Consider the following 12,372-nt stretch of genomic DNA (forward strand, 5'->3'; position numbering starts at 1 on the left):
GGATCTTGGCTAATGATGTGCATTTCAGTGTGGTTTGTGATAGCAAGAATTCGGAAAGCCTGAATGTCCAAATGATTGGTTAAATAAAAGATGATAAGTCAAATCATGGGACAGTACACCGCTGTTAACAAAAGAATGACTTTATATCTATGTATATGAACAAGCAGAAAGGTCCATGAGCTGCGATCAAGTAAAGCAAATTACAGAATCACATGTTACATTACCTCCTTTCGTTTAAAAAGAACAAGTACTTTAATTTAAAATTTTATATTTATGGTATTTATGTTTCTGTCACTAATGGAGATTTTAAAATAAATATAATCAATACTTATTATGAGCCAAGTATTAAGTGCCTTATATATACTAATTTATTTAATTTTATGAAGATACTTATGAGATAGAAGCTATTATTATTTCCATTTTGGATGAGAAAACAAAGATACATATCTAGTAGGTAGCAGAGGCAAGATTTGAACTTTGGCAGTCTGGCCTCAGAGGTGGAATCCTTAATCACTGCTCTAAACCACTCATAGTAGGTTCTCAACATGTGCTTCAACGTGTATGTGTGTGTGTGTTACGCAAGCATTCACAAAGTAAAAAAAGATATGGAAAACTATGCATCTAAATGTTAACATTGGTTATGCCTACGGAATAGAGTTGAGGAAAGACTAGCAATAATAATATTAATATTAATGCTGATACTGTGCCCTTGATTACTGTTAATAAACTGACTATAAAAATGTAATCCCAACAAAAATATATGAAGAGAATTCACAAGCTCACAACCTAATAAATGAAAGGAAGAAATTAGTTGAATCCAATCCAATGGTGAAGGAAATTAACTAAAATCTTAGCAGGGAAACCAATTTCTATGTATCCAAATTTGATGATAAGAAGATGAAAAGAATTTCAATAAAAACTGGATCAGAGTGAAACTTGAGAGATGTTTGTCTGGGAAAAACAGGATGCACTGAGTTTTGTAACCATATCCCAAATGAAAGGCATGAGTTTGGGTCCCTCCCCACCGACAGAGCAAAAAATCTCAGCTAGAATCATCCTGAAAAACTGTGGTTCTCAATTCTGTGGCTGATGAAATCTCATCAAAATCCCCTTTGACATTAAATCTCTTCTGTTTAGCTAGGAAGTTTATTTTATATCCTCAGGAAAGAAAAAAAAAATAGCAAGCAAGCTAAAACTCCATAGTAGTAATACTTCTGTGTTAATTTTACAAGGTTTTGTAATCTTTGGCATAATTTGGAAATCTATTGTTTAAAGGGCTGGAAAACTTTGACACATTAAAGGAGACCAATTAACCACATGATTTCATGGCAAAAAGCTATTAGACGTGATTTCAATATGAACAATTTAAGAGAACACGGCTGTTGATACACCGTATTACACATTTTTTAAAAACTCTGAATTATTATATTTACGCATGTGACTGGGTGGATTTATGAATCCCTTAAGGGCATAGTGACCTTGCCTTTTAGGTTTGTAAATCTTCCTCATTAAGTACTTAAAATCTGGGGAGAAATGAGAATATTCGTAAACATGGTAGAAAATGTTGGAGGGAATTTAAATAAATTTGTTGAAAGGGTTTATTGTTTATACAAATTTCATCTGAAAACCCTATGAATAAGTGTACACTTCATGAATAAATACGTTATACTAATAAATTAATTTCAAATTCACCAGAATACAAATGAAAGTGTTCTTCTTATTTTCATACAGATTTATAAATGACATAGCAACATCCGTAAGTTGCAACTTAAAGTCTTAAGAGAAACTATTTTTTTTAATCTGCAGTTGTAATGACCTAGTCATCCCACTCCTAGGTATTTACCCTAGAAAAATGAAAATTCAAGTACACACACACACACACACACACACACACACACACACACAGATAAATGTTTATAGTAGGTCTATTGATAATCGCCAAAAGCTGGGGTGGGGGTCTTCCCTGGTGGCGCAGTGGTTGAGAGTCCGCCTGCCGATGCAGGGGACACGGGTTCGTGCCCCGGTCTGGGGGGATCCCACGTGCCGCGGAGCGGCTGGGCCCGTGAGCCATGGCCGCTGAGCCTGTGCGTCCGGAGCCTGTGCTCCGCAACGGGAGAGGCCACGACAGTGAGAGGCCCGCGTACCGCAAAAAAAAAAAAAAGCTGGGGTGGGGATGGAGGAATGAAGAGATCTCGGTCAAGTGGAAACAACTCCAATATCCTTCAAAGATGAGTGGATAAACAAACTGTGGTCCATCCAGAAAATGGGACACTACTCAGCCATAAAAAGGAGTGAAGCACTGACACAGGCTACAATGTGGATGAAACTTGAAAACATGGTGCTCAGTGAAAGAAGCTAGACTCAAAGGGCCACTTATTGTGTGATTCCATTTACAAAACACTCTTGAAAAGACAAAACTGTAACGACAGAGAACAGATCAGGGATTCACAGGAGCTAATGGTGGAGGGAGTGAATATCTGACTATAAAGAGGAAGCCCAGGACTTCCCTGGCAGTCCAGTGGTTAAGACTCTGTACTTCCACTGCAGGGGGCATGGGTTCGATCCCTGGTCAAGGAACTAAGATCCCGCATGCCCCGCTACACAGCCAAAAAGTTAAAAAAAAATTAAGTTAAAAAAAAAACAGAGGAAGCCCAGTGGAGTTGGTGGGGGTGGGGGGAGGAGAGGAGGGTCAGGGGAGAGGGATGGAACTGTTCTGTTGTCCGACTGTGGTGATAGTTACACAAACCCACTCGGGTAATACAACTCACAAAACTGTACAGAAAAGGGCAATATTCCTGCATGTTAATTTTTCAGACCTGACAACTGGAGTAGATGAAACGTTAACTCACAACCCATTCATGATAAAGGGGATTTCGTGCACACGAAGTGTGCCCCCAATATGTTTGAAACTCGAAACGTGATTATGAAGACTTCACTGTTACCTTCAGAGAGACGACGGTGGTTTTGTTTTTACAGACGTCATCCAGAATGCCAAGGGTGGCGTTCATCAGTGCACAGAAGGAAACCTGCATCCCAGAGGGAAGAGCATTTGTGAGCGTCGATCAAGTGTGCAATGTACAAACTGGGCCATTGAGCCCACCACGTGGGATGGTCCTGGATTCCTGAGGTGTCACAAGTCTCTAGAATTCTCAGGGAGATGAAAACTCACCTTTTGATCAGAATTGGAATCATAGCATCTTTCTCTTCCATAAATAAGAGAAGAAAACATCAACCAACAGTAAAACTATTGAGTGGGGTGGAAAAGACCAGTGGTCCAAGTGGAATATAATTCAGCCATGAAAAGGACTGAAACACTGACACAGCTACAACACTGACGGACCTGGAAAGCATGATGCTCAGTGAGAGAAGCCAGACACAGAACGATACATAGTGTGTGATTCCATTTATAGGAAATATCCGGAATAGGTAAATCAATGGAGATAGAAATTAGATTACTGTTTCTCGGGGGCTGATGCCAGGGGGGAATACAGAGTAACTGTCAATGGGTACATAGGACTTCTTCTGGGGGTGATGAAAATGTTTTGGAGATAGAGGTGGTGGTTGCACACCATGGTGAGTGTAGTAAATGTCTCTGAATTGTACACTTTAAATGGTGAATTTTATGTGCATTTCACAATTTAAAAAAAAACAACAGTGAACCAAAGTGCATGGGAATTCCAAAGCTAATTTACAAACTCATATTTAATATAGTGACATCAATACCTGAAGATGCTTCTGGAGTCTTTACTCACTAGAACGACTTCATTAGAGAATCAAGACATCCAAATTCCTCTGCCTGGCCTGGAGGCTGCGTTATCACCCATCCCATATCACACAGATGCAGCACATACACCTTCACTAATAGTGAGACTCCAATACCATTTCTTCTTTTAGTAACTGAATCCCCAAGTTTTAGATAGACAAATGTCCTTCCCTTCCAGCTGTCCTTGAAGCTATGTGTAAGCAAAAGTGATACTGGGTCATACTCTTAAAGGGAAGGACTGTGCCTTTCACTTCCCCTTCTCTTCTGCCCACCAGCTGGAATGCAGACTTGATGTCAGGAGCTGGAGCAGCCATTTTGGACTAAAATGAGGGAGACTTGTGTGGCTGATGGCAGAATATTATGAAGCCATCATGTCAGCTCTCAGCAGCTTATACTCAGACTGTTCCAAAGAGAGAAATAAATTTATATCTGGTCTAGGCCACCGTATTTTTTGACTTTGTTAAAGCTGCACAGCAACATTCTACCTAAGTGCCTTCTGGGAAAACTTCAAGAACTAGGAACCTTCAAAAAAACTTACATATCCAGGCTCCACTGCTGCTCCCACTTGGCATAACTGGGCCCACTCATTGTTGGGTATCACATCTTCTTTACACTTGAAGGGAACCCCTGAGAAGAATAAACAAAAACAACCAAATCAAACTTAACCACAGCAAGATATGATTAAAAGGCAAGTCTGATTTCTTCACCCCCTGCTTGAAATCCATCCATGGTCATATTATACAACAGTGGAAATGAACAAGCTACAGCTACATGCTACGTCAGCAACTCTGAGAAGCATGACGGTAGGTGAAAAAAGCAAATCAGAAAAGACTATACATAATATGATACCATCGTTATAAAGTTCCAAAGCAAACCAAACTAAGGAAGGAATGTTTAGAGGGGGAATATTTTAAGTAGGGGAATTAAAAAGTTCCATGTGGTTCCCTCTGGGGAGGAGTCAGGGGTACGGAGTAGGGAAGACGCATGTAGGAAACTCAGTGGCATTGATGATCTTCTCGTTCTTATGTTGCCAAGGGCCTCAGATATACTCATTTTATTATTATACTTCATTGCCTCCATATAAGTTATCTATACTTTTCATATATCAAATAATCCATAATTTAAAAAAATGTAAACCTTTCAAACTTCTCCATGGATTGATGCTTCAAAAATACTTTATCAAATGAGTGATTAATGAATGAGTAAATGAACAGAAAAAGAGAGAATAGGTGGATGAGGTACAAAAAGAAGAGGGTACAGAGGTTGGGAAAAGTGAGGATTCTACAACCAAAGCAAGACACAGATTCCATTGCCAAGACATGCAAGGAGATTATTACTTTTGCAGCTGAAGTTGCCATATTTCCAGGAGACTTCTGGATTGGGATGAAAGCCCACCATGCAGCCACAGCTGTAGGAGCCCAGGGTATTGGTGCAGACAGAATTTGGGCCACAGGGTGATGGATCCTGGAGGCATTCGTCAATATCTGCGAAGAACTCAAGAATATCAAACAACGCAGAGGAGTAAGAAGATACTTCTTTCCAGGGACGTCCAGCAAACCCTCCACTCACCTATGCAGTCCCCTTTTGGGTCTATGGAGTTGAGCTGTCCATTGCTTGGTGCAAAGCCAAGGTGGCAGGTACAAAAGTAGCTCCCGGGGGTGTTGGTGCATGTCGCATTGAAAAGGCACTTATCAAGGCACTCATCAATATCTGTGGAGTAGAGAATGGGCATGAGGCAGAGTGGGCCACCAAGCCAACAAAAATCATGCTTCGCCTTCCAAAGCAGAGAGTGGTCGCTAAAACATGTCATCCCAAACAGGAACTACATTTCCCAGAACCCTCTGCATCTAGATGGGATCATGTGACTAGCTTTCACTTATGGGAACATGACATATGTCACTTCTGGGCCAAGGTGGTTAAGAAGTGGGTGTGCCTTTTCTCTCTTTCCCCACCCCTGACTGGAACCAGGAATTTTAATGCCCTAAGGGATAGAAGAACCAAGAGATACAAGGAGACTGGACACCTATATCACCTTGTGGAGGAAAGCTGCCCTTTGGCCAAGTATATCCATATTGGATTCATTTGAGAGTAAGAAATTTCTATTATGTTGAACTAGTGGTTCTCAACTGAGGGAGATTTGCCCCTCTGGGGACCTTGGGCAATGTCTGGAGACATTTTTGTTGGTCGCTGGGATCCAATGGATCGAGGCAAAAGATCCTATAATGCGCAGGACTGTCCCCCAGAACAAAGAGCTATCCAGCTCCAAAAGTCAATAGTACCAACGTTGAGGAACCCTGACCCAACTAATCTCCCTCAGAGGGTTTCTGAACCAGCTGCCATGCTCTGAGGAAGCCCAAGCAGCCATGAGGAAAAGTTCATAAGGAAAACTGAAGGGCCAACTGAGCTTCCAGTCAGAGACCAGTACCAACTACCAGCCATGTAAGCAAGGTCACTTTGCACCTGCTAACCATCCTACTGCCCCAGAAACACCATATGGTCAACCCACAGAATCACGGGCAAGAACAATTGATTGTTGATATAAGCCACTACTTTTCAGGGTAGTTTGACCTCCGCTGAGAAGTCCCCAAAATGGCTGGAAGAGTTACCTGTACACTTGAAAGCCTCAGGTTTCTCAGGGCTCCACAAACCAGGTGAAAAGAACCCTGGCAGGCAGGAGCAACTGTATTTTCCCAGGATGTTGGTGCAGACGGAACTGGGACCACAAAGTGTGGAGTTCCTGGAACATTCATCCACATCTAAGCAGAAAATCAAAAGGATGAAGGAGGCTGAGGCTACAGCAGCAGTTCATAGCCCTACCACTGACCTAAAGCCAATGGGTTTCCCCAGCTCCTCCGGGCTCACCTTCTTAAACACATTTGCATCACTATGAAAAGGAAACATTCAGAGGCGTGTGTATGACCCATGCAAATCTTCTGATGAGGCTCCCCACAGCTCAGGATAGAATCCATACTCCTCATTAGAACATATAAGACCCTAAGAGTCTGTTCCCAGCTGAGCTCATCCTTTCCTTCTAATCCCTTCATAATTCATGACCTGGATTCATCGATTACCTGTAGGTGCACAAAGGCTCATTCTCTCTCACCTGTGTTCCCTCAGCCTCAAACCCGTTGATGAATCTCAATTCCTCTCCAAGAAATCACTATATCAGAGTGGAGGGGTAAAGAGCATGGACATCTTGAGTTCAAAACCTGGCTCTGCCCCCTTATAATCTGTGTGTTACTGGGTGCTACGGAGTGAATTACGTCACCTCCCCCCAAATTCATATGTTGAAGCCCTACCCCTCAGTGGGATGGTATTTGGATGTGGAAAATAATTAGGTTTAGATGAGGTCATGAAGGTGGGATCCTCATGAGGGAGAAGGAGAAGAAACACAAGTGCTCTCTCTGCCATGGGAGAACACAGCAAGAAGACAGCTGTGTACAAGCCAGGAAGAGAGCTGTTTCCAGAACCCTACCATGCTGACACCTTGATCTTGGACTTCCAGCCTCCAAAACTGTGAGATAATAAATCTCTGTTGTTAAAGCCCCCCCAGTCTCCGGTACTTTGTTATGGCAGCCTGAGCTGACTAATACACTGGACAAGAGAATTCATCTCCATGTGTCTCCTTTTCCTCATCTGTGAAATGGAAGTAATCATAGAACCCACCCCATAGTGTTGTTCAGAGGATTACGTAAGATGATACATTATCTTTAAACACTCAGAACAGAACCTGGGACAGAGCAAGTACTAGGTTAAGTATTCGTTAACTAAAATAAAAAGTTAATGGCAGACGTGTTGAGCTTTCTTTGTGGCAGGCAATGAGGAAGATCCTTTACATGCATCCACTCAACAAATGCTCCCAGCAGCCCTGTGAGGTGCAAACTAATATTTCCATTTTTCAGAGGAGGAAACTGAGGCATCAAAATTGTGCAAAGTCACATACCTTGTGAAAGGCACAACGGGATTTAAATTCAAGTTCTGTCTGGCTCTGGAATTTTTACATGACAGCTTTCCAGGCTGTCTTGAGTCTCAGAGACTGGAAATTTGGTGATTGAATTGATATCTGTCCTGCACAAGCCCACCCTGAGTTACCAGCAGGTGAAGCCTCATTCAGAGGCAGCAGATCATGGTGGCTGAGGTATGAAGTCACGCTAGGCATAGTTCTACCATGACTCTCTTATTTCCTTTCTACTTGACCTTGGGAGAGGTGATTCCACCACAATGGAGGCTCAGTTTCCTCATCTATAATATGGGTATAAAGTACCACTAATACCATCAGGTTGTTGGGACGACTGAATGAGCACATATATGGAAGAGCTTAGTGCCTTGGCTGGGATCCTGCCTTTAGGAGTGTGTACCTGCTGTTTCCCCCTCCTGGAACACCCTTCCCCGGATAACCCGTATCTCACTCCCTTCAGGTCTTTTCTCAATTATCAACTTCTCAGCATGGCTTTTCCCTACCACGCTATTAAAACTACAACTTCACCCTCGAGTATTCCCTACCCACCTGTCCTGCCTTCTTTGTCTTCATCTCCTTTAACTATCCCTGACACACAATGTGTCCATGAACGTATTTTGTTTGTTCCCTATCTCTCTCCACACTGGATGATAAGTTCCATGACAACAAGTATTTTTGCCTGCATTACACACTGCTGTATCCTCCATCCCTAGAATAGTGCTTGGCATGTAGTAGGTGTTCAGGAAGTGTTTGTTGAATGAATGCATGAATGATTATTGGCTTCAGCTTTGCAGATGAGGGCTTTGAATTCAGCTGAGACCCACCTCAAATCCTCCCCCACCACCGCTGTCTTTGCAAACAGATTGGACTTGATTCCCCAAGAGACCCATGAACCTACCTTCACAAGTCTCTCCCAGGCCCTGGAAACTCATCTTTCCCCTGCTGGATTCAAATCCTGGGTTGCAGGCACAAGAGTAGCTTCCAAGACTATTGTGGCAAGTTGAATGCTTTGGGCAAGTTCTGGGATCAGCACATTCATCCACATCTGGTGAGTGGAAATGGAAACCCCGGTCAAGGCAGAGGAAGCAGTGAGGACAGGAGACTGCAATCAGGAGATTCACTCCACCTGTTCTCCACCTGATGCTCCCCAATGCCCAGACTTTCCCCTTCTCTCTAACGTCCTTGCATCTAAGCATGGTCTTGAGAATAATGCTGGCCAACCGTATGCAAGCAAAAGGGTGGCAAATAGTTTCAAGTCACAATGATCATAGATTGCAGAAATGGCTGTCATCCTTTACTCCTCCCTGTGTCCACAACATGGGATGAGGTTTGTGCCGTACCATGCGACATTGCCACTCCTCTCTTTAAGATGAGTTTGTTTCCCCAGCCCTTGACTGTAGCTGGCTCTATGACTTGCGTTGGTCAATAAATATGGCAGAAGCAATGTGGCGCCAGTTCCAAACTTAGACCTCAAGAAACTTACTTGCTTCTGCTCACACTTTGGACCCCTTGCCTCTGCCATATGAACAAACCCCAGGTTAATTTAAAAAAAAAAGACAAAGTGCAAGAGAGTTGGATCATCCCAGATGAGCCCCAGATATGTGAGACCCACAGCTGTCCACAAACACATGAACAAGCCCAGTGGAGACCCAAAGAAATGACCAGCAGAGCCCAACCTAAACTGCCAACATGTGGAATCCAGAACTAGACAAATGGTGGTTGTTTTAACCACCAACTTCTGGGGTGATTTGTTACTCAGCAATAGCTAACTGCTACAAATAGATCAGAAAAGTCAGAGATGACTTCAAATATCTCTAAATCCAAGTCAAGGGGGTATGTTGAGGGCTTGATCACTCCATGCCTTGCTTGATAGAGTCACCCTCCCTTTAAATAAACAATAGTGCTGCAGCAGACTCAGGAAGATGGAGCCCTTGTCTCTTGGTGAGAATATTCTGGCTGCAGTGCAGAGGATAGATTCAAGGGATCAACACTAGAAAAAGGGAGAGACTAGTGAGGAGGCTGCTGCAATACTGATGAAATCTAAACCAAGGATGGAAAAGAGTGAAGAGATTCAAGACATATTTAGCAGGCATTTTACCCAATGACATGATGACTGATTTAATATGGAAGGGGAGGGAGGATCAAGAATAACTCTCAGGTCTTCATTCAAATACCTTTCAGGGAAAAGTTTTGAAGTTTGGGTCTGAGCTCTCCCCAGGACAGAGTTTATCTCAGTGCTACTGACACTTCAGACCAGATCATTCTTGGCTGTGGGGAGGCTGTTCTGTGCATTGGAGGATGTTTAGCAGGGTCTCTGGTCTCTACCCACCAGTTGACAGTAACACAAACCACCCGCCTCCGCCACCAGTTGTGACAACCAAAAATGTCTCCAGACATTGTCAATATCTCCCCCCCACAGGGTGGTCACTGAATCACTCTAAGGATCGAGCTCCCCCCCACCGTTACTCTCAAGTACTGCCTGACCCACTGCTTAACTCATAGTAGACCCTCAACGGGAGTTCACATTCAGGTTCTTCTACTTAATAGCTCTGTATTCTTAAACAAATGACTTTACCTCTCTGAGCCTCGACTGGATTATTTCTAAAATGAGGATCATAATCCCTACCACATAGGATCACTATATGAAGTTCTTAATTAATCGAGTAGGTAAAGAAGATCAGATTCTCTATACCTTCACAGATGGAGTTTTTAGAGGTGTATCCAACTTGACAGCTGCACCTGTAGCTTCCCAAAGAGTTGGTACACTCAGAGTGCTCTGGGCAGATCCCACTGTCGAGGCATTCATTAATGTCTGAGGAGCAGTGGAGGACATCGGGAAGACAAAAGATTAGGTGTCTATGGTTAGAAACACAGGTACCCAACTCAGTAGGAGCTGTCCACCAAAGACCCATGCCTGAGAGCCTGAGTGCATTACCTGTACAGGTGAAATGACCTGGCTTTCCTGGGTTCCAGTTATTTCCAGTGGGAGAAGAGAAACCAGGCAAACAATTGCACTTATACCTCCCCGGCAGGTTTCTGCAGATTGAGTTAGGACCACATGGTGGGTGGCTTTGAGAACATTCATCTATATCTGGAGAGAAAAAGAGTCAGAGTGTTACAAATTTTCTTCATCTTGTGAAACAGTTTGCATTTTCCAAAGTTGGTTGAAACAATGTCCTCCATCCCATATGCCCTTAATTCAACGCCCTTTCATTGGTATTCCTTCCATCGAGCCCTGGGGTCTACATTTCCTCCCCTTGAATCTGACCATGCTTGTGACTATGGTGGTGGTGACACTAGGTCCTAAATATACCATGCAAGTCATAAAAATGTCACACACTTCCACCTTGCTCTCTTGAGAAGCTGGTGCTTGACTCAGCCGCCACACTGTGAGGAAGCTCAACCAGCCATGAGAAAGCAGCCCACGTGGAGAAGAACTAAGACCTCCAGCCCACAGCCCTGGCAGAGCAGCCAGCCAACAGCCAGCACCAGCTTGCCAGCCTTCTGAGTGAGCCCCCTGCAAACTGGATCCTCCAGCCCCAAGCTAAGCCGACTCAACTAACAATGTGTAGAACAAAGTCAAGTCATCCTCAGCAAAACTCAGTCCAAATGGAAGATTCATTCATGAGCAAAATAAATGATTGCTGGTGTTTTAATACACAAAGTTGGCTGCTCCCCAGCAATAGATAACCAGAACAGTTTCCAAACCCACCTCTAGGAATTTACTCATTGAAGCACCCATAGAATTGTGCAGTCATGGTACCATGGGGTGGTCCTCCCCTAATCTCCTTCAGACCTACTCTGTCAAGTCACCCTGAATAAACACTTACGATGCACTTGTCGTGCAAATAGAACTTAAAGGCAAGTACCCTGCAGCTCCCTCCCAGGAAACTGTGCATCTCCTAGAGAGAAATCTGTACCTGCCACTATATATCAAGATAAGATCACAGGAATGTTCATTCCAGCTTTAAGTTATGAAACATTAGAAAGACCTAGTGTCCATCAATTGCAGGGTGATTAGGTCTGGAGTTGACATAAAGAATAAGGTAGCATAGTCCTTCATTTGACAAATATCTATCAAATATTCACAATGTGTTAGGTACCACAGGTCAAAGACATAGAGTGGACAAGATCCTTACTGTAGTATCCACCATTTTGTAGATGGGGAATGTTGCCCTCACCCATTATTTAAAAACAAGGGACCAACAAGACTACTGTGCTTACTGAATAACCCACGAACTGTAGCCTAAAGATTTTAAAAAGTATGTTTGTACAGATGACCAATGAAAAGATGCTCAACATCACTAATTATTTGAGAAATGCAAACCAAAACTACAATGAGGTATCACCTCACACCAGTCAGAGTGGCCATCATTAAAAAGTCTACAAATAACAAAGGCTGGAGAGGGTGTGGAGAAAAGGGAACCCTCCTAACACTGTTGGTGGGAATGTAAATTGGTGCAGTCACTATGGAGAACAGTATGGAGGTTCCTTAAACAACTAAAAATAGAGCTACCATATGATCCTGCAATCCCACTCCTGGGCATATATCCGGACAAAACCATAATTTGAAAAGATACATGCACTCCAATATTCATAGCAGCACTATTTACAATAGCCAAGACATGGAGGCAACCAAAATGTCCATAAA

General features: G+C 43.0%; 1 protein-coding gene across 1 annotated transcript in view; it reads right to left on the minus strand.

Annotated features, from left to right (window-relative positions):
• Positions 1-12,372, minus strand: part of ADGRE1 (adhesion G protein-coupled receptor E1) — a 47,921-nt gene that overhangs the window by 22,877 nt on the left and 12,672 nt on the right. The window contains exons 4-11 of the mRNA XM_070045112.1: positions 10,657-10,812; positions 10,414-10,533; positions 8,620-8,766; positions 6,370-6,519; positions 5,333-5,473; positions 5,101-5,247; positions 4,302-4,390; positions 2,943-3,026 (exon numbers count right to left, since the gene is read on the minus strand). Coding sequence (XP_069901213.1) covers positions 2,943-3,026; positions 4,302-4,390; positions 5,101-5,247; positions 5,333-5,473; positions 6,370-6,519; positions 8,620-8,766; positions 10,414-10,533; positions 10,657-10,812 — 1,034 coding nt within the window. The remainder of the gene's footprint in view (positions 1-2,942; positions 3,027-4,301; positions 4,391-5,100; positions 5,248-5,332; positions 5,474-6,369; positions 6,520-8,619; positions 8,767-10,413; positions 10,534-10,656; positions 10,813-12,372) is intronic.

Source organism: Globicephala melas, chromosome 3 (genome assembly GCF_963455315.2).
Source record: "Globicephala melas chromosome 3, mGloMel1.2, whole genome shotgun sequence".
In the NCBI taxonomy this organism is placed as follows: Eukaryota; Metazoa; Chordata; class Mammalia; order Artiodactyla; family Delphinidae; genus Globicephala; species Globicephala melas.